Here is a 23,493-nt window from a genome sequence, read left to right on the forward strand (position 1 = left end):
AGATGCTGTCAAAGACTGAGGGAAGCACAGTTTGCTGTGACTTGCCCACCAGCCCTGCATTCAAGCCTGCAATTAACAAGAGAACTTTCAGTGTCCAGTCTGCAGTCTTCTATCTTGTGCAAAGAAAAGCAAGAAAAGTGGCTACGTTTATGTGCATGACATGATTTTTCCATCAACGCAAGGTAATAGTGTTCAAATACAGGACAAATACACAAGTAAAACTTTACCTGTCATGTAAAAAGGTAAAAGTAAAGGACCCCTGACAGTTAAGTCCAGTCATGAACGACTCTGGGGTTGTGGCACTCATCTCGCTTTACTGGCCGAGGGAGCTGGCGTTGGTCTGCAGACAGTTTTTCTGGGTCATATGGCCAGCATGACTAAGCCGCTTCTGGCGAAACCAGAGCAGTGCACAGAAATGCCATTTACTTTCCTGCCGGAGCTGTACTTATTTATCTACTTGCACTTTTGGCATGCTTTTGAACTGCTAGGTTGGCAGGAGCTGGGGCCGAGCAATGGGAGCTCACCCCGTCGTGGGGATTCGAACTGCCGATCAGTAAGCCCTAGGCTCAGTGGTTTAGACCACAGTGCCACCCGCGTCCTACCTGTCATGTAAGTTGAACATAATTAAAATGACCCTAATTTGTCCACAAACAGCCTAAAGTTACAGCATGTGTACATACATATGCTGCAGCACTTGTGGCAGGTAAATTTTACTGATTAGACAGTGAACAGGGGGCCTGGCTGGCCACTGTTTTATGCATGCCTGCTTAGGCACTACTTGTTTCACTCCTAGGAGTGTAGGAAGAGGTAGGTACCTTCTTTCTAATAAATTCTTACAGTCACCAAGGGAAGTCAACTACGTGGGCTGTGCATTCAGCCCTGATTGTTTCACCTCTTCTGCTAGTCATGTGAACCATGCAGAAATTTAGTGCAGGCTGCCCTTGCATTTAGGGCACAATCCACCAAAAAGTTCTTGAGTGCAAGTCCCATTGAAACGCAAGAGGAGCTGCACCATTGCTCATCTCTTGCACAGCTCCCACTCATTTCCATGGGGCACATGCAGGAGAACTGCCCAGTGGAATGTGCCGCTGAACCGTAGGATTCAGAAACCCTTAAACACGAAAACACATCTGGTCATCAAAATCAGAGGTGCCGGCTTATCCTCTACATTTGGCGGACTCTGCAAGTGGCCTGTATGTGACATCCACTTACCAACACATGTCATTTTGGCCATGTCCAAATGGTAGCCATCAAAACAGTCACAAGTATATCCTTCCTGCACCCTCACGCAGCGTCCATTTTCACATCCATTCAGAATGCCACATTCTTCTGCCTGTAACTCCTCAAAGCTGTTCCGGAAACCTGGGCAGCAAAAACATAGGAAATGGTTGCATTCAACAGCTGTAGAGTCTTAATGCACCAAACTCCAAAGGGCGTTCTCTATTGTGTTACCACCCTAAATAAAGCCTTTCTCAGCCTACAGTGAGTGCTGGAAAAGCTTTCAGAGCAAAGTCACAGGCTGTGATATTATGCTCAGGGCATACAGAGATAAACTAGTTCAAATGTTTGAAGTGCCAATCAATTAATTGTTGTTGCTGTTTTGCAGAAGACATGACGGCCTTCATTAGGAACTCCATAGAGCTTATAGTAGAAAAGTAAATAAATAAATTAAATTTTAAAATAGGGACACGCTTCAAGGTCAATTTCAGTTCCAAGGCACCACAAGAGAAACAGGGGTTTTGCAGCACCATATTTTCTTTATAATATGTAGGTACAACCTAAAAATAATTTACAAAAAGGATAGACATTTTCCAGAAGCAATAATTGAACAGTACTGCAGATGGCAGTCAAGCACAAAGAACGTCTGAGGAATTTGCAGTGCACAAAGTGGTAATTTTTGAGAAGTCTTTTCTTTCCCAAAATGTGGTCTAAGCAGCTGTGGACCCAATCTTATTAAACAACCACAGATATTTTTTGGGCAATAAGCCTGAACTAATAAGAGAGATACAGCAGTTTGAAAAAGTAAACAAAACCCATTATAGAAATATACAACAGATTAGTGAAGTAAATATAAGGCTGTTTTCATTCTGCTGTACTATAAACAATTAATAATATATCTGAGAATTCACCTTTCCTTTTATGTATACATGAATATGACTAAAGGTGTTTTCATCTAAGCAAACTACAGCAAACTTCCATGGAAAGTGTCATGACCTCGTCTACCCCTAGAAGCCTGCACTTCTGTGCAAAGCATCTCAGCAAGTGCCAATTGCCATGCGATGAGTTTTCCACATCTACACCCTGATGCCTATGTGCTGTACTCTCACAGGATACATCCCACAGGACTCCTTTGGGTATGGTGAACAGAATGGTGGACATGTGCTGCTAGAAAAAAGAAGGAAGGCCAAAGTTCTTTGGGATACATGGAAATAGTTATGCCCTCAAGATATATTCCTCAGTTGCCACTAGTCTAAGAGAGAAAGGCCCTGTTATATTCTAAGCAGCTGCAAGCCTAAACTGAGATTAATTAGAGGCAAAACGCAAGAATCTTTTATGTGAAAGCTGCAGCCCATCTTTACTTTAGGACTACCACTGGGTAAAGCTAATCATTCAGTGCTGCTGGAGGACTCCCTCTCTCAACTGTGACGAGGCCATTAGCTCCACTAGTTCCACAGGGCTCCTCCTGCCCCTGAACGGCTTCCATCCCAGCTGGTCATCATGATAACTTTCAGAAATGGTGCCTTGGATAAAACAATTACTTTAATTGGTTGCATGTTGGCTGCTCTGAGAATTGGGTTTTTTGGTTGAATGGCAAAGTAAAAATGCTATAAATAAATAAATGTAAAAAAAGAGAATACAATGCATGCAGAAGTCCTCCCCTTTTAAACAAAGAGCTTATTGTTTAACTGAAGAAAGACCCATTCATATTCATTTGTGCCTTGATTGTATGAAGTTGCCCTCTTCAGGGTGAGCCATGGGTCTATCTAGCCCATGGCTACCCACTCCAACTGGGAGTGGTCTTCTGGGGTCTCAAGCAAGGGTCTGTTTCCTCATCCCTATTACTGATTAAAAAAACAGAGATGGCAGTGGTTGAATCTGGAACCTGTGTTGAAACACTGATCTATGCCATCCAGAGGTTAACACACTGAGATGAACACACAATCCAAATGGAAACCTTAAAGGAAAGCATTACAACTTAAACAGCAACCTAATACCAGCAGATAATGGGGGTGGGGGTGGGGTTGCCCAACATTTTCCCTTTTGCCCCTGTGACTATGCCATCATTTCTTCCCATGGTTTCCAGTACACACTGTTTTGCAATTTTTAAAAACAATGTCACCATTTAGCTGTAGTTCAGCTCAGAGAGCTGCTCTGTTTAATTAAAGTCATACGAAATGGAAATGGCTGGACCTTATACAACTTTGCATAAGTCAACTGAGTTTGTTCAGCATTCAGCAGAGATGAAATCATTAGGCTGGCCTCTGCTGAAGGGAATGAAATATATGAAGCACTTTTGCTACTTTCTTGCCTTGCTCCGAGTTATTTCTTTTGTTTCCCTTTTTGATATACGATATATTTTAACCAAACACTATCAGGAAAGAGACCAAATGAAACGGGGAAGTGATAAGCACAATGCAGCTGGAATAGCCACTTTATTAATCACTGCTTAATTCACACATGATACTGAACATTCAAAGTGTGCACATACAGGGACTGGGTCACGGAAGGCCTGCGTCGACAGACTCCCGAGGATCAAGCAGGAACCATGCCATGTGCTATCTACCCAGAGGAACGATAAAGAATAAGGATCCTTGGAGCCCAAATATATTTTACTGCGTCAGCTAGAGTCTGCTATTCCTGCACACTTCACTCTGCTTTGCTTGCCAACCCCCCCTGCCCCTGACTCTGCCAGCTTAGGTAAAGGTAAAGAGACCCCTGACCATTAGGTCCAGTCGTGACTGACTCTGGGGTTGCGGCGCTCATCTCGCTATATTGGCCGAGGGAGCCAGTGTACAGCTTCCAGGTCATGTGGCCAGCATGACTAAGCCACTTCTGGCGAACCAGAGCAGCGCACGGAAACGCCGTTTACCTTCCTGCTGGAGCGGTACCTATTTATCTACTTGCACTTTGACGTGCTTTCGTACTGCTAGGTGGGCAGGAGCAGGGACCGAACAATGGGAGCTCACCCCGTCGTGGGGATTCGAACAGCTGACCTTCTGATCGGCAAGCCCTAGGCTCTGTGGTTTAACCCACAGCGCTACCCGTGTCCCCTCTGGCAGCTTACAGCTTGCTAATTCCTACCCCCTCCCCTTACACCAGGGTGGGGAACCTTTGTTGGCTGGAGGAGCAGATCTTTATCTCCTCCATCCCTGGTGGGCAAAGGTTGACAGGTGTGTGGGGCTCTCTTGTCAAACACCTGATTTCATTGTGATGTCCTGTGATGCTTCCCTTCGAAGCCCTGATTGTCAAAACTTCAAAGTGAAGCACGGGGCTTTGAAAGAGCAGGGATGTTTACAAAGGGCTTCTGGGCATCCTGCCCACCTTTATCCTTCAAACCACAGAGATTTAAAGGAGAGGGCTCCATCCTCTATGCTTCTCATTCAAACCTACACAGAAGTTTATTAGCATTACCATTGTGTTTATTTACGGAATAAGCAGGAGGAACCCAAGCTACTAATTTTTAGTTTTGGGGAGCAAAGGTCGCTTACGGTCTTCCACAAAGTATGGATCAGTTTCCGGAGTATACTGTTCCTCCTCAAAGTTAGTCAACGCATCTTGCCCATACGGCCTCCGAGATCCTGGCACTGGAATGTTGCACAATTGGGCATAATCGTCTGGAAGTGAGCAAAGCAGAACAGGAGTTATAATGGAATGCATTCCTAATGAAGATACCCCATGCTTCTTTCTCTTGCTAGTGTATAACACTTAATTGGAAAAGCCTAAGTCTGTTGCCCACATACTGCTTTCTTTCCTGGAAGATTAAGATTGCTCAAATGTAATGCAGCCATGACTCAACTTTAGCGATCATGAGCAGTGTCATTGTTCAGTAGTTCCAAGGCCAAGAAAGGGCATTCTGGTCACCTCATCTGAACCTTGCTTAATTCTGGCCGGCTTGTTCTGTTTCATAAACTGGGGATTGGAGGCCCATGAAAGGCGAAAGCCAGATTGCTGGCAAAGGGTTGCTATCTTTGTTACTAGATCAAGAATTTCAAAATGAGAGGGGCCAAGCCAGGGTGGTACAAAACGTGACTTAAAGCTTCACTGCAGCCTAATAGGATTTTCTACTAAGCAAATGGTGGATCACAAGCTTAACATGAGTCAACAGTGTAATGCAGCAGCAAAAAAAGCTAATGCTATTCTAGGCTGCATCAACGGAAGTATAGCGTCCAGATCAAGGGAAGTAATAGTACCACTCTATTCTGCCTTGGTCAGGCCACACTTGGAATACTGTGTCCAATTCTGGGTACCACAATTTAAGAAGGGTAAGCTGGAGGAGGAGGGCAATCAGGATGATCAAGGTTCTGGAAACTACTTGTCAGGTAAACCTCTTAATTAAAAATAAAAGCAGGTACACTGGTGGTCTTGGGATCCTTAGTAGCTCCTCGCACATGAGGAGGCTGCTGTCCTTGTGCAGCTCCTTTTAAGTCACAGGATTAGGCAATCAGAAGTGAAGCACAAGTAATATACATTGCTGGTGCAGTTCTGAGAATGGCCCTGCATTTTTCATGGAGGGAGCTACTGTACTGCAGTCACCAAGACACTAAGCTGTGAGCCACCAAGTTCATTCTTCAAATCTTCCTTCTGTTATGCTTTTAATAGGCGGGTGGCCTTAGGCAAGCCATACAATGTCCAAAACTGGGGTTCTAAAACTGACTTGAGAATTGTTGGAATGGTTGCTACACTAATATGTGGCGTGCTTTGAACACTTGAACATGCTGGATAAATGTTAGCAATTATAGCAATTGTAAATGCTATAAATGATAGCATTTATAGACCAAATGTTGCTTTGCATTGGAAGAAGTACCTTTATACCTAACCAATGTTCAGAGAAACATTGTTTTATGCCTCCTACTTCTGCTGTCTCCCACAATGAATATATTAACAATATAGAAATACATTATGTGTATTTCTATACACATGTGTATTTCTATCATGTGTTGGATTGGAACACATGAAACGCCAAACCATGGTTTGTTGTTATGGGAATAAACCCAGGGTTTGCCTGTTCCCTCTTGCACTTAATATGTATGTGTGTGTGTGTGTGTGTGTTTATGTGTGTTTGCTGGTTTGTAGCAAACCATTGTGTGCTACTACATCTGGACCAGGAACACTGATTTGCCATCCTGGTTTGCAGGGCAGATGGAAAACATAGTTTGCTGGTTCAAATGTCATTGCAACTTATGCTTTTCCCCTAACCAGGAAGAAACTAATTGAAACAGAAATATTGAGATACTTTATTGTCACTTGTACAACTTGTATACAGTGAGATTACATGAGCACCCCCCACTCAGCTCTCTTAGTCTTAATTCCCCTCGTTTACTGACGCACACCCACCAAACCCGAAAGTCAGTTTGTAATGAAGTGTACAGTGGTACCTTGGGTTACATACACTTCAGGTTACATACGCTTCAGGTTACAGACTCTGCTAACCCAGAAATAGTACCTCGGGTTAAGAACTTCGCTTCAGGATGAGAACAGAAATCGTGCTCCAGCGGCGTGGCAGCAGCAGGAGGCCCCATTAGCTAAAGTGGTGCTTCAGGTTAAGAACAGTTTCAGGTTAAGAACGGACCTCCAGAACGAATTAGGTACTTAACCCGAGGTACCACTGTAGTATGTGAAACAAGGGGGTAATGGAGGAGTGCATAAACACTGAGTTTATTACTGCAACACCAAAACTTGGTTTGGCACTATGTGCTAACTATGTGGGTTAGTACTTAAGGTATCTTGAAGAGTTTTTCTACACATTATTTTATACTAGTTATGCATGCATGATCATGCCAACACTATATTAATAAACCAAACAATTTTTTTTGTATGAAACACTTTTACCAAGAGAATTACATGTATAAAAAAATAACTGTTGAGTGTAAGGACAGCCAGTGAAAGAGGAAAGCTGGAAGGAAAGTATATGCATGAAAGCCAAGTACAAATGATTTAATAATTTCTGGTTCTAAAGGAGACAAGTACACTGGTACTTTCCTATGATGAATCGATGTTCCTTGAAATGTGCATGATTTTCAGTGAAACGAGTTTTCCCTCTGCATCATTTTCTGTTTGCACAACTGGTCTGCATCTTTCTCAGAGGCTGGTCAAATCATGATTGATTTTGCTGTTGTTGCTGTTTTCTTACTGACCGAAAGAACATGTGATCCGGTGATGTAAGCAATGGATAATCCCAATAAAATTAATGGAATATAAACATTTGAATGCTGATTGAGGTAGGAATAACAGTTTCCTTCTTTTGCTGCTTTCCCTCCCTCAAGCAGCGGTCTGGAACATCTGACCTGCCTGTCTTTGCCCATTTCATAAGGAATTCAAATTCAGACCTCCACACTTGGAGGCTGTATGCTTCTGAAGACCAGTTGCTAGAAGGTGCAGGAGGAGAAGATGCTGCTGTGCTCAGGCCTTGCTTGCAAGCTTCTCATAGGCATCTGGTTGGCTACTGTAGTAACAGGATGCTGGACCAGAGATCCAACAGGAGTTCTTTTGTTGCCTTTTGTTAGTCCTGCACTTGAAATTCCAATCTAAATTCTATGCTGCTTAAAATGCATTCTCTACTTTTCATCGTAGAGAACAGTCAATAGTCTAAAAGGTACTATTTAGCATTACTTGTGGAAACACCCTTTTGGTTCAGTTAAAAGGACACCTGGGGGTGGGGGAAACCATACTGAACTAGGTAGGTAATAGTTTTAAAGTAAACAAGCATAAAAGGTAAAGGGACCCCTGACCGTTAGGTCTAGTTGCGGATGACTCTGGGGTTGCGCCGCTCATCTTGCTTTACTGGCCGAGGGAGAAGCCGTACAGCTTCCGGGTCATGTGGCCAGCATGACTAAGCCACTTCGGCGAACCAGAGCAGTGCACGGAAACACCATTTACCTTCCCACTGGAGCGGTACCTATTTATCTACTTGCACTTTGACGTGCTTTCGAACTGCTAGGTTGGCAGAAGCTGGGACTGAGGAACGGGAGCTCACCCCGTTGCGGGGATTCAAACCACCAACCTTCTGATTGGCAAGCCCTAGGCTCAGTGGTTTAGACCACAGCGCCACCCACGTCCATAAGCATTTTTCTTTCCCCAGATTTAAGACGATGTCTAGGTGTTACGAGATATTTTAAGGTAATCCCTTATTTTTAAAGATTTGCTTCTTATTCCAGCTCTATAATATACACAATTTATTTTGGGGGACACAAGTTTATGTTACTTTCTTACCTTTTAACCTGTCAACCTTAGAGTGACTCCACGGGATGTATTTCCCCCTACCAATAATTGTATATATCTTTGTTGGTTAGAGCTCACAACCTTCCTACAAGCCTATGGTGAAGAGTTATCAAGTTTCTGTACTATGTAAACATTAACCGTTTGTACCAGGGGAAACATGATTCTTCCCTAATTTATGCTTCTGTGATAGTGGAATTGAATTTGTCTGCCCTGGCTAAGGAACGGTGACAAGCAGCTTTAGAGGCTGTGAGGGAAACATCGTGGAAAATTTGATTCTGTTTGCATTGAAAGGTGACCCTACATAATTCGCACTTGCTGAGACAATATGGGAACTGAAATGCAGCCATCCATCAAAATCCTCACCCTCCAGATTTTGTAGCACAGCTCTCTAGCCAAGTAATATATATGAAAATACAGATACTAAGGGTAAATTTGCATAAAAACCTCATATATTACTGAAAAGAACATACAACCTGACTTAAACTGTACTTTGAGGCAGCGTGCTGGACATGGATTAAGGACTGGATATTAATTAAAAACATGGAAGTCCTAGATCTGGAGGGATGGGATATTGTGTACGGGTGGCATGGCTACATAGGCTATGGCAAGGTTAAATCCCACAAAGGATTTTTAAATCATATTGTGAGAAGGGCATTATATGAAGTATGGGAGAGGAGTAAAAAATCAGTAGTAACCAAAACACCATGGTGGCTGTCACCAATGGAATCTATGTCAGTTCACAAGATGAATATGAACAGCGATTGGCTAAAATATAAGGATTTAGTAGAGGAAACAAGTAGTGATCCGAAAATAAAGGACCTAAGTGAATTGAAACAGAAGGGAATAACCTGGCTGGAGTATTATCAATTAAAAGCCGCCCTTGAAAAGGATAAAAGAACCAAAGGATTTGACAAAAAAATATCCTATCTGGAGAAGGATATTTTATATAATAATCAAAATACACTTTCTAAAATGTACAAACTACTTTTGAATTGGCAAAGAAAGGAGGAAGATATCAAATAAATTACAGTAAAATGGGAGAGGAACCTGGGACATACGATCAAACCCAATATTTGGAATGAATTATGGACTAAAAATATAAAATTCACGGCTTGTTTCCTTATAAGGGAAAATCTTATGAAAATGTACTATAGGTGGTACCTGACCCCTGTAAAACTTGCAAAAATAAATAAATCAAACAATAACAAGTGTTGGCGATGTAAGGAACAGATAGGAACATACTACCATATGTGGTGGTCCTGTCTAGAGATACAAAGATTTTGGAATATGATTTATGAAGAGATAAAGAGATTGATAAAAACTACATTTAGCAAGAAACCGGAAGAATTCTTACTAGGAATGGTTTCAGATAATATTCCCAAAAACAAAACTAGGCTATTTATGTATGCAACGTCAGCAGCAAGGGTTATAGTGGCAAAACACTGGAAAGATAAAAATATACCCACTAAAGAGGAATGGGTAGTCAAATTGTGCAAGTACTTGGAGCTCGCAAAGCTGATAGATGCAATAAGAAATAAACCTAAAAAGTTGGTGAAAGAAGAATGGGAATGTTTAAATAATTATCTAGGGGACAAGGGCTCAGCAAGAAAGATATGGCTATGTTTTTCCCTTTTCTTTTATATTTCCCATAGTAGCTTATGTTCTGTGTCATGTACTTCGATATTTTTTGTAGTTTTTGTAGTTTTTTTTTCATTACTATTAAGGAATTTTCCTTTGTAATTTTTGGTTGTTTATATTTATATGTACCTGTTTAAGCAAAATAAAAGCTATTAAAAAAATGAAAGGAAAAAAAAAGAAAAGAACATACAAAAACACATTATTGTATTAGGAGGAGATCTGTAAATTTGTGTATAACAGGCAAAATCATGTAGGAAAAATATGTACTGTACACTACAAGAAAATGCTGGTGAATTTTCATGAGGACATGACAAAAAAATTACAAACTGATGTGGAAATGTGGAGAACTGAACTTAAGACTGGAAAAACAAGAGACTGAGATAAACCACAACGGACATTGTTGCCCATCCCTAGGAAACACAGCTACTGATCTCAGAGAGGATCTGATCTAGGAGTTCTGAGAGGCAGGAGACTGTGGGAGAGAAATCCGGCTTGGAACTTTTAGTCAGCAAATACAGCTAAAACCTTAAGCAAAGTTTTCCTCCCAGTCAACTTTTGCCAAGCTGGTGCCGGCCAGATGTGCCATCCATCAGCCCCAGCGTACTCTTGATTGGATCCAATGTGACAAAATGCAGTTCTTGCACACAAACCTCCCATTTTCAAAAGGAAATGGTGCAGTCCAGAAAAGAAAAGAGAAAGCATGCAGTCTCCAAACTGAGTGTTATTCATGCTTCGAAAGAGAATCCTAAAATCTTATCAAAGGTGGTGTTTCCACCGAAGGGGCATTTCATTCTTCCAGCTCTCAAAATACAATATGGCAGGAAACACTGGTGTGCCCACAGGAAACACAATCAAACAACCAAGTGAACAGACACTTTTGCTTGGCTTAGTTCTAGTTGCCCCATGTGGTTTCACAGCTGGTGCGGAATGTGACAGGCCTACGATCTTAAGCATGCTTACTTGGAAATAAGTCAAAATAAATGTGTTGAGGATCAAGGTAATTACATTCTGCAGTGTGCTAGAGGCCTGCTAATCTAGTATATCATTTTATACAGCATTCTGGAAAGCTACAACCATATTTATTGCCCAGCAGATTTAGTGACACATTGTACGCGATGCAAATAAACCCTGTCAGAGTGACAAATGGCTTCAGGCATCTATGATTCCCTTTTCCAAGCACCACCTGCTTTTGTTTCACTTGGTGACAACTGAATCCAGAAAGAGATGGAATCTGATGTCAGCAGCGCTGGCTAGTCCCTCCTGAAACTTGAACAATGAAACATAAAAGTGAGAGGGTGATGTGGGGAGAGAAGGGGAGGAAACTCTTGCAGAGCTGCTGGAAATATTTAGCGGTATTATTATTATTATTATTATTAAACTGCAGTGAGAAATTGCTCCAATCATAATTTAATCAATTTTTCCCAGTCATTTGCTAACAAAAACCTGATAGTTAAAATGTTATTTGCATCAACGCTACTCTGGAAAAACATAGCTCGTGCCTTGGAGAAACATGTTGTAATTGTAGCTAGGAAAGCTGTTGAAATAAATGCATTTTGCGCCAGATCTCTCTGCTGAGAAGGCTTTTTACTGTATAAAATCAGTAGCTATCTTAGCAGAAAATCCCTGGTTTTAAATATTTTTAAAACTATTCCTTAATAACCCAGTTTTAACTGCCTTAATGAATGCTAAACATACGAACTAGATAATATGCCCCATTAAACTCAGGGAGGGAATTTACTTCTGAGTAAACATGCTTAGGATTGCTCTCCCACTTGCTTTTTGGGGTCCTTAAGGAACTAGTTTGCTCTCATGAAAACCCAAAAGTATGGAACATGCACAGCTTCGGACACAGAAGCTGGAACTTTCCTTGTTCTAAAGAAAGAATTCCACCTTCCCTTCCCCTCTTCTTTGTTTTTTTGAAATCTGTGACTCGATTCTGTTGAAGAGGCCAAAGACCTACACACTTAACCATGTTATGCCCAATTTGCAGATGATGCTGAGAGGCAGTTTCTCAAACCACATAGCCATGGAGAAATTTCTCATTCGATCAAGGCTGGAACCCAATTGCTACCTCCTAGGAACTGATTGTGCAAGGTAAAGGGACCCTGACCATTAGGTCCAGTCAAGGCTGACTTTGGGGTTGTGGTGCTCATCTCGCTTTATTGGCTGAGGGAGCCGGCGTACATCATGACTAAGCCACTTCTGGCGAACCAGAGCAGCACACGGAAACGCCGCTTACCTTCCCGCCGGAGCGGTACCTATTTATCTACTTGCACTTTGACATGCTTTCAAACTGCTAGGTTGGCAGGAGCAGGGACTGAGCAACAGGAGCTCACCCCGTCGCGGGGATTCAAACCACCAACCTTCTGATCTGTCAGCTCTAGGCTCTGTGGTTTAACCCACAGCGCCACCTGCGTCCTTGTAGGTAGTCATCGCCTAAAAACGGTGTTCTGTTGACAGGCCTTTGAAATGTGAATTTTCTTTAAACCACCCAGTATTTATAGTTGTATCCCCTCCCAATATTTTATTGATGTTTTCATTGTTGTTGTAACTTTTGTATGGCTATAACGACATTGCATTATATAAATATTTAAATAACTATATAAGCAAAGCTCTGGTCCATGGGGTCACGAAGAGTCGGACACGACTGAACGACTAAACAACAACAAAGCAAAGCCCTACCCTCTAGAGATGAAGGCTATAATAATCCTAACCCCACAGACCTGGGAGTAAGCTCCGTTGAATTCAATCCTACTTATCTCTAAGCAGACATGTTGTAAGATTGAGATGTTACAATTATTATTATTATTTAAAATAAAAGGTGAGATTCTAAAGAAGCTGCATTTTGTACCTCTAGCTCATTCTGCACTCTTGTGGAATTATGGCATCTTCACAGCTAAGGAAGTATGCGTCATATGCTATGGAAAAATCATGTCCATATTTTGATCATTGTTAGTTGAATGTGATAGCCATGACTAATAATCTTTGGGAGGTTTGGATATATCTTGCGAGTCTAGGTTAGAAGGAAGACTTGAAACCTAACCCCAAGTATTTTGTGCCAGCATTTCAGCCTACAGCACTGGCATGAGGTTGCAGTTTCAGAAGTGTGTCAGATGGCACCTCTCATTCCAATTATTTATATGGTTTAAATCATCTGCCAACCTCTCACTCACTATTTGTGTGAATATATGTTTTGTCTTAATATGAATCAGAAACACCCCCCCATCTCTTTTTTGATTGCTGGGAGTTTTACCTTCTCTTCATCCCCACATAAATCAATCATCCTGATAATAGTTTCATAGAATTGTAGAGTTTCAGATATTCTTTTCTTCAGGTTATTGATTTGTTTTTCACTGCTACAACTTTAAAATACAGACTGTCAAAATATCCCCAGAATGAAATGCACACAAAAATTTGAAGCCTGCTTCAAAAGTAGGTTGTTCTAACTATTTTGGAAAAAGACAGACAATAGTAACCTTACTCAGAGTCACAATGTGGATTTTTAAATGTGCATCGCTTGCATCTCTGAGTACAAGAAAATTCTGATTTAAAAACCAACTGCATAGCACAGAAACAGAAAACAGCATGCTCTTTGGTAAAAGCAGAAATGTGTTGCTACAAGCACAACATAATCATCTAAATACTCTGTTTCCCCTGTTTTCTGTAACCATATGTTCAATATATTTATGGAAATAAACATGAAGTTCCAGTAGTAAATCAGGCCCCATCAATATATAAATCTAAGATTGTAATATGGCCTAAGTCCAGTTTTCCCAGACAGGACTTGAACCTATGACCTACTGGTTGAGAGGTGTGAAAGTTTCCTCCTGAGCCAACATAATCACTTCTTATGTTCTTAAACACTAAACCTTGAAGGGCAAATGATTCTTTCATACACAATTCAGTTCTGGTTTTCTTGGGAAATTTCCCCAAAATGGTAAATGTTTTTAAGGTGTAGACTGCAGTTATATCAGCTAATTACCTACTGAGCCCCTGCTTTCCACTGTACTGCATTCTGAATCACATATGGAAAACTACAGGAGACCAAAAATGAAACAAGAACGTTAATTGCTTAGCATCCACTTGTAGTTCACAATCAAAATTGGGGCAAGTTGTGTTTGTTCTATTTATCCATAAACACCACACATTACTTATATAAAAATTTGAAGTGTAATCCACAGATCCTATGTGCCAATGTAACATCCCACTCCTGTGCCAGCAAACCAGGACAGATAGGGAATGCATACAGGATCTGTGGTACCATGTGGGTTCTGTCCTGGGTTATTTTAGTTCAGTGTAGTTCAGTGCAGTGCACCAACTAAAATGTGGCTTAGTGCATCATCTCAACCCTCCTTAACAGTGACCTGTTGCCAAAAAACAAATCTTGGCTGCAGTTCATGATTAAGGAGGAGAGTGCTTAACATGATCCTGAGTTTGGATGGCATGCTAAGCCAAACTTTGACTTAGCTGCTGGACCACACTGAGCTAAAAGAACCAAGGAAGAGCAAAGTGGCTGTGATCACCACCTTGGGAGCCAGCACTTTCCTCCATTTGCTTAGCACCATATGTAAATTCAGCCCTTGTTTTAAAAATGATGTGTGTCTTTTGTCCCACTTATCCTTCCATTCAGCCACTTATGGAAGTCAATTAGAAGTAACAGGGCAGCACTCCCCCTGCAACTCTCCAGATACATACAGGTTGTCAATTATGATGAAGATGATGATGATTTGAATTTATATACTGCCCTACACTCAGTTATGATTTTGCTAGATTGCCTGACATTTAAGGAACAGCTCAAGCAGGTGGGAGTTGGAGGTGCTGCATTACAGGAGTACAAGGAGATGGCTGCTCATCTCCATGGTTTTGGGGCTTTGGGGTCCATTCTGTCTCCTATGCTATTTAGCATCTATATGAAACCATTGGGAGCCATCATCCAGGGTTTTGGAGCATGGTGTCCCCAGTGTGTTGGTAACACTCAGCTCTGTATCTCCATTCCATCAGAATAAGGGGAGGCTCTGAAAGTGCTGGACAGTCGTCCGAAAGCAGTGATGTACTGGATGAAGGTCAATAAAATAAGGCTGAATTCTGATCAGATGGAAGTGTTGTGGGTGGGTGGCTCCCATATCCATTCATCAGATGTATGACTTTCACTGGGAAGAGTTGCATTCCCTCTGAAGTGTGGGAGTACTCTGGGATTTCAAGTCATCACTAGAGCCTTCTGTGGCTAGGAGAGCTTATGCCCATGTTAGGCTGATGAACTAGCTAAGGCTTTTCCTGGAGCAGGAGAAACTGGTCTCAGTTCTCCATACTCTTTTGCATGAACTACTGTAATGCATTATATGTGGGGCTGATATATAAATTGAATAAATAACAACAACAACATAAACAGTAGGCTACAACAGCGATGCATTAACGTGCTTTTTGATACAAGAATCAGTCCCGGAAAACAATGTTCCTTTCTAAAATAAAAAATACCACCATCTACTTTAACTGACACAAATTTACAGAAAATACCAGCTGTCCTGCTTGAGATGAAATGAAAGAGAGTTGTTTTTTTTACAGTTCATTATTAAGACGTCTGATTTACACAGAATCCGCTCATCGCTGGAAATTCAAGTGACTTCCAATAAACAACCTCAGCTTTGCTTGATTTCAAACACTGTGATGTGGTAGCTGGCAAGTGATGCCTGAAGCTGAGTTTTGACAACAGAATCTAAATAATCAATCAAAAATGTAAAACTCATAAAAGGCCATGAAGGAATTCTTTCCAATGGAAAAATGTTTTGTTGCATTAAATACGGAGTTTTTATTAGGAAAATGTTTCAAAATCTTCTAGCCAGCCGCAGTATCAAAACCAGAAGCCACGCATGCACCATATTCCTGTTTGGATTTTTATAACACCCCATTTCCACCTCCCACCTGGCCCATCCTGGCAACACTCAGTGAAACTGAAAACACAGCTTGCTGAATTGAGTGGAGAAAAGTTGCTGGAATGTGGGCTTTTGTTTTGTTTTGTTTAAAAGGACAAATCAGTTTAAAATAGGGCAGATGTCTGAGACTCTCTAGATTAGGAGAAGTCAATATTGTGCCCTTCAGATGCCGTTGGATTAACACTCCCATCAGTATTAACCATTTGGCATGCTGGCTGAAGCTGATGGGAGATGGAGTCAAACAAACATCTGGGGGTACCATGATGGCTACATCCGTCTTCCATATGAGTCTTAAATTGAAGATCTCAGTGAATGCCATGAATAAGGGCACCTACGCACAACAGAGACAATTAGAAGCAGGAAATTGAATAATTATATAACATGCCGAAGCTCTGCAGGGCATACAATAGCTATTCATCTGATCTGCCATGGAAAACAACTTCCTTCCCTTAAACTCTTCCTTAAGGAGCCACTCAGAGAAAGCAGGAAACAAATTCAGTATACATTTGCTGTTTTAACTCGATGGGCAGTTTGCAGAAGATGGATTTCAGAGGGGTTATTTAAATTACCAAAAGGTTAGCTACGTATTAGCCAAATATTTGCAGCACTCTCTTAAAAGCTTGATGTTATGCCAACAATGCAGCAGCATTCTATAAAGAAATGGGCTAGCACAAAGATTTCTAATATTTCAAGAAAATATTAGAGGAAAATATTACCAAGGACAAAAATGTCTTACACAGATCTGGCTTTAGCATTCCAGCCCTATCTAGGCTTACTCAGAATTAAGTCCCACAAAGTTCAATGGGGCTTATTCCCTAGGATAGGGATGGGGAACTTGTGACTCACTGTATGTTGTTTGACCCCCACTCCAATCAGCCCCATCCAGCATGGTCAGTAGTCAGGGGGGATGGAAACTGCAGTCCAGCAACATCTGGCAGGCACCATGTTGACTACCTCCACTTTAGAAAATACATCTCTGTATTATCCCACCATTATGTTATTTAGTGTTGGAGAATATGCTTTATTACATACACTGCCTTTATTCCTCTCTCTCAGAAGCTAAAATATTGGCAACCACCACAACGTTAGGTGAGTTCACATATTCACACCACTAGAATCAATCACCATGTTGTAAGTCTCTATGGATTTGTTGTCACAACTCAAAGCAGTTTATAACATTTATTATATGAGAAAATACTACCACCCACAAGGTGACAGTTCCCCACCACTCTCCTGTGGGTTAGTCATGTTTTTAAATGCAGCCTTATATGGTAAAACTGACATACTATTACAGAAAATGCATCATTCATTTTCAGTTGTAGGATTTCCCATGGATTTATTAAAGTTTTACCACATGAGACAGAAATGAGTAACTTTACAGAACGCTGAAGGAATGGTACCCTATTGAAATGAATCATATAAACTCACGTTGGCTTGGGTTCCATAAGACGCAAAGTGACTCAGTGCACTTCCAGACTGTTACTTTTTTTGGGGGGGGTCAATCACACCCTGGCAAGTTCTGGCTGTGCAATTAAAGATGATTTGGAGCTATTGCGAAACAAACCCACTTCCCCCAAAAGACCAGACTTTCCAACGAGGAAAGTGAAAAGAAAATGGACAGAAAAGTGTGGGATAATGCCTGCTTTGATGCAACATCAGCTGCATAGGCACCATACATTCAAAGCACATATAAAGCACCCCCTAGAGAATCCTGGGAACTGGAGTTTACCCCTCACAGAGCCACAATTCCCAGCACCCTGGACCAACTACAGTTCACATGATTTTTGGAGTGGGGGAGAGAAGGGATGTGCTTTAAATGCCTGGTGTGAATGCAGTCAATTGTCTAGCTTCCCTGTAAACAAATCAGAGTGAACATGCATTAAACAGCCAACATCATCCAAACTCTACACAAACAAATTAGGCTGAATGCTCATGAAACAGATTGCCTGGAAGAGACCTCCATAGCAGTTTTCACAGCTTCAAAGAATGTGTGGGGCACAAAGTGTGGAAAGGGTGCAGCGCCAGACACCCCCTGTGTTACCCCCTGTGTCCCTGTCCTTCCTGCAGTGAAGTGGGCAGATCCAAAGAGGGAATATACAGTTTCTGTGAATGATTTGTCATGAAAAATTCCTCAGGTCACTAGATGCCTTACCTGAGTCCTTCATGGGGCACAGGGCACACTGCATGCCCCACGCCTCCCCGTATAAACAACAGCACTCCGTGTAAGTGGTTTGCTTTCCAACAAGAGGCCGGCTACAAACGAAATCATCACTCAGATGTTGCCAGCAAAGATCCTGGTAGACATCCGTTTCTTCAGTTTGTTCTGAAGCAGAAGCCAGAGAAATGTGATCAGTACGACACGGGCACTGTCTTAAAAGAAAAATCAGTATGGCCCACTGAGTTCAAGACTTACATTGCAAGAGCTCCATTTTCCTGAAAATAAAGAGATCATTTTTCTAACGTTGCGCACAAAAAAACCCCTGCTAACAATGTAATTTAAATCAGTTCAGAACGTAAGTGACTGCTCTATCCTAAATCCTGTCTCAGACACTGGCCAATTCCAGATGCTTCCAGTGAAATCTACCCAGCAGCACTGGAGAGCCACAGACCATAGAGGAGGAGCCTGTACTGAAGCTCCACCTCATGCTAAGCTTAACCCAGTTTTAAATAAGGAAAAAAAGGCTAATGCTAGTGAAGGGAGGAGCCATAGCTTGGGGTCTTCATCATGATCAGAAAAGCTTGGAGGACATGAACCAAACCTTTTCTAGAAAGGAATCAGTGGAACAGTTTAAAGATAACCCTATTCAATCCTGCCTGATTGTGGTTTTTACTTGTTCTTGAACCTTTTCACTTGCAATGCATGCAATAAGGCATACCACTAGACTCTGCTGGTCTGATGCATCGCTTTTCTGTGGAATCCAGAACCATTGGGTGTGTACAGAAACAGCTGTAAGATCCTTCAGTGTTGACGCACTGGCCATCGATGCAACTGTTGGGGTCTTGACATTCATCCGTATCTTTTAAAAATGAAAATGAAGAACATAGTAAACAAACTATCAGTGTCTTGCAATCCGGCTTAGGAAATAAAGCATTTTCATTGTGGAAAATAACTGATTCTGCAGTGCACTCTCTCTTAAATTTAACATATATCTAAATCAGGAGTGGCAAGAGCCCAAAGGAAGGAACTATGAAACAGATAACATCTTCCTTGTCTTCTTCATGCACTAATCATGCACAGGCTAGAAAGCTGCTGAACACAATAGATTGTGTTGCTCTGATCTATTGGCAAGCAGGTTTTGGACAAACTCCACCTACGTTCTTTTTGTAGACAACAAGAGGCTTCTCACCACAGTGTATCAAAAGCTGCCCAATCTTTGCAAAAATACAGAAACCGACTTGCTATTTCTCAGCTCTATCCCTGTCTACTCATTTTACAGAGAAGCAACTTTAAAGGAAATATAAATGGCTTTACATCAGGAAAGTAAAGTTCTTTGGGCCCAAGGTGATTGAGTCTCTTACTGTGGTTTCCTTTCATTACATTATTCCACACAGAATGGTTTTCTGTTTAAACTGCTAAAGTGAAGGTCGTGACTAAATAATTTTCAGTCAAATGGCAAAAGTGAATTAGTAGGCAGTTCAGTAGACTGGAAGAACATTTATGATCATCAAGAGTGTGAATTACTATTCCATATTGAATATCAGCTACTGGTGGGGTGTGTGTTTTTTTGGTGGGGGGAGAATAATCCTGCTTTAAAAATACCTATTTCCTCAAATTGATCTTTAAAAAAACAACCCCCAAAAACCCCAAACAAACCAAAAAACATTAGCCAGAGATGAGTCCAATAATGTCCTCATGTATAAAGAACAGAGGGCTAGGCTATACATAGCTCTTGTAGAGATGTACAGATAGGTAGAATAATGTCCATGTAAAACCAGTTAGAAACTAAGGATATGCTGAGTTCCCAAAGGATTAGCAACTTGCTTCAAACTCTGCCAGTTTCTTGGCACTCTTGCCAAGATTTTAGAGCTGTGCACAAATGGCCTGCCAAAAATATCTACTCTATTTGTGGCCAGAAAAACTTTGGCTAGGGGATTGGGAGAAGGATTCCATCATTTTTTTTCCAGGGGCAGGAGAAATCCCCTAAAAGCTTCTCAAGGGTGATGCTCTCCATGAGTCTCCTGGACCTAGGGTCTTTCTGGGGCATTGCAGGGGTGAGATGGTGCCCCCCCCCACCCACAAACAAAGAAATAAAACAATGAAGAATATTTGGAGAAAATTCTGCAAGTATCATTTTTCTTTTAAGTGGGTGAAAGAAAGAAAAATCTCAGAAATGTCCTGAGGATAAAAAAGTATTGCAAGAAATTCTGCCTCAGAACCAATGGTGGCTGGTCCATCAGGGCAAATAGGACCCTGCCCTGCCAGCTTCACCATCCACCTCCTGCCTTCTTAGGGTAGCACTGGATGTCTCCTGCCTCCTTCTTAGTCTCGGGGTTGCTCTTGTAGAACTAAGCAGGGAGGAGGATGGGAAGAATTCATGGGCTCTGGCTCCACCAACCGTTGGCCTCTTTGCCTTCTCCCCTACCAGCTCCAGTGGGCACTAGCTACCACTGCTAAGAATGTAAGATGAGTTGTGATGGATGAGAACAGCACTCTGTTTCCCGGAGTGGCCAACAGATCCCACTTGGAAGTTTACATGCAGCACATGATGGCACCAGTTCTACCCCTGATGTCCTTTCCCAACAACTGGTACTTATGAGATATATTATTTCTGAACCTCCAGGTGGCATATAGCAACTATGACCAGCAGCCAGTGATAGACCTCTCCTCCACAAATTTGTCCAACCCTTTAAAAAAGCCTGTGTAAGTGGCAAACACTGCATCTTCTGGCACAGTATTCCAGAACTCTGCTCCGTGTAGAGAAGGCTCAGCGAGAAACCTACCAAAGTAAGGCCACATGCCACTGCTGCATTTCTGACTGTGGATATATGATAGTCAATGACAGGGAAACTCACTACCTGGCAGCTGCTGAGCAGCAACCTAAGAGTAGGGGAGATCTACACCATGGAAAATAGACATGCTTGGGAGGCAGGGAGTAGTTGCGAATACATACATTGAGCTTTAAATTGTGTTCTAGTTTATTAATGAATTTGCTAGTTGTTTTTCACAGGGTAATGCCTGAAGGCACATGAAACCACCGCCTAGGTGAAGCTATGCAGGTTTGGGTCTGGTCAGTGCCTGGATGGGTGACTGCCATGGAACTACATGGGCACCACTTTTGATTCTGTGATGGAAGAAAGGTGGGATTATAAAATATATTAACAAAATAAAAGGAATTTCTTTGGGAGCTGCTGAGAGGAAATGGGTTATAAGTCCCTGCTTTCTGCACTGCATGCTTGGAACTGACTTCCAGTACACTGACATGCCACCACCTTTTTACTGCCTCCAAATCCCTCCTTAAACTTTACCTTTTCCATGAAGCCCCCCAATCAAAGCCCTCCTCAAAATTTACCTTCTCCATGAAGCCTATGACACAACCTTGCCAACAAAGGTCTGTATAATTAAAGCTATGATTTTCCCAGTAGTGATGTATGGAAGTGAGAGCTGGACCATAAAGAAGGCTGATCGCCGAAGAATTGATGCTTTTGGATTATGGTGCTGGAGGAGACTCTTGAGAGTCCCATGGACTGCAAGAAGATCAAACCTATCCATTCTGAAGGAAATTAGCCCTGAGTGCTCATTGGAAGGACAGATCCTGAAGCTGAGGCTCCAATACTTTGGCTACCTCATGAGAAGAGAAGACTCCCTGGAAAAGACCTTGAAGTTGGGAAAGATGGAGGGCATAAGGAGAAGGGGACGACAGTGGACGAGATGGTTGGACAGTGTTCTCAAAGCTACCAACATGAGTCTGACCAAACTGCGGGAGGCAGTGGAAGACAGGAGTGCCTGGCTCTGGTTCATGGGGTCATGAAGAGTCGAACACGACTGAACGACACAACAACAACAACAACAATAACAACAACAACATGACACAACTTGCTAGTTCCTATGTCACAGTGTAATTCACCCTGCTAAACTTGCAACTGAAGCAATCGCACATTGTTTTGCTCTTTGCTCCTGATTCCACTTCCTTCCTTTTCTTCTGTATCAAATTTTAGCTTGTATGCTTTTTGGGGCAGACACCATAAAGTGCCACAAACACTAGTGGCACTATAGGAAAATAAAGAAACAAACAATTGGAGAGAGTAGAAACATCAATGTGAACTGGATTGCACCCAGATATGAAGCCAGAGCAATTTCTGCAACCACAACTACATTCCTTCCAGCCACTGCAATCAAGCAAATTGCTCCTAGTCATATACAGCCCAATACACAAAGTACTCAGGCACTGTTTCGAAGGATTACATGGAGAAAATAATCAGCCAGCTTTCATGTGTGAATAATTTGTAAGAGCAAGCAAGAATTAAAATCTCATTCCCCAGTGCTGGTTGGCAAATGTAGAGAGTAAGGGGACATGGTAACAGTTTGTATACTTACCAAAGCACTGAAGTTTTACAGGATCATAGTATGTGCCTTGTTTGCAGTAACACTCATAGCCTGGCTGTGTGTTTAAACAGAAGCCGTTCTTACATATTTCTTGCCCAAAGAGCTGACATTCATCAGCATCTGTGGAAAAAGGATAATGGCATGAATAGTTGGAAGTCCTACATGGCCATTTCAGTTGAATATGAATTTTTAGTCTATCTTGCCAGGATACGCACACACAGAGGAACAAAAAGAATGGAGAAAACTTTGATTCTACCATTTATCAGCCAAAATATTTAACTAGAGGCATAGCAGGGAGTAAAGTACTTTTAATGAAGCTACTGCTGGGATAAACTGCATTTACTTCAAGAAAAAGAAACGACCTAGAAGGCATAATCCCTCTTTGAACTATTACTAACTAGTCACGGTAAGCTGCATTGTTAAAAAGAAAATCATGAGGTACAATAGATCATTCCAGAGGAAGATTTGGAACAGGACCTGAACTCTTGCCCAATTCACTAGAAAGTTTACACACAATCTGGGTGTGGCATTGCACAATCCTGCCCCTGGAATCTATGTGCACAGACCCTATTTTAACATTGCATCCTATGCTTGAATGCCAGGCAGACTTAGTGGAGCAGGCATGCATGGAAGGGGCAGTCAAGGGAAAAGGGCTCAAAATCAGGCACCCTCACCGGTGAGCAGACTGTGTATTTTAAGCCCATTGAGAGAGTACATAGGAAATACATTTAACAGCTAACTTATGAGTATGAACTGTTAAATCATAAGCAGCTCCAATTCAGATGGCTCTACAGAAGGGGTAGCTTTGGTGCTTACTCAAGCATGTGATATATATATATATATATATATATATATATATATATATATATTAGCTTTGGTAAACATGGCTTGAATTTCAGAACAGTGCTGAAGCCTGTATGGAACTACACAATATTTTGATAT

General features: G+C 41.7%; 1 protein-coding gene and 1 long non-coding RNA gene across 13 annotated transcripts in view; one reads left to right on the forward strand and one right to left on the reverse strand.

The window, feature by feature from the left end:
- LOC310673685 overlaps window positions 1–12,178 on the forward strand; it is a 28,554-nt gene extending 16,376 nt beyond the window's left edge. Inside the window, exon 3 of the long non-coding RNA XR_014509189.1 lies at window positions 12,068–12,178. This is a non-coding gene — a long non-coding RNA (uncharacterized lncRNA). The remainder of the gene's footprint in view (window positions 1–12,067) is intronic.
- Window positions 1–23,493, reverse strand: part of LTBP1 (latent transforming growth factor beta binding protein 1) — a 180,216-nt gene that overhangs the window by 1,051 nt on the left and 155,672 nt on the right. For all 12 annotated transcript variants that reach the window (XM_083432124.1, XM_083432120.1, XM_083432127.1 and 9 more), the window contains 5 exons: window positions 22,543–22,671; window positions 18,884–19,024; window positions 18,160–18,330; window positions 4,710–4,835; window positions 1,213–1,362 (listed from right to left, as the gene is read on the reverse strand). In XM_083432124.1, the coding sequence (XP_083288250.1) occupies window positions 1,213–1,362; window positions 4,710–4,835; window positions 18,160–18,330; window positions 18,884–19,024; window positions 22,543–22,671 (717 nt within the window). The remainder of the gene's footprint in view (window positions 1–1,212; window positions 1,363–4,709; window positions 4,836–18,159; window positions 18,331–18,883; window positions 19,025–22,542; window positions 22,672–23,493) is intronic.

The sequence above is a fragment of the Podarcis tiliguerta genome (genome assembly GCF_965153285.1).
Source record: "Podarcis tiliguerta genome assembly, chromosome: 3".
Taxonomy (NCBI): domain Eukaryota; kingdom Metazoa; phylum Chordata; class Lepidosauria; order Squamata; family Lacertidae; genus Podarcis; species Podarcis tiliguerta.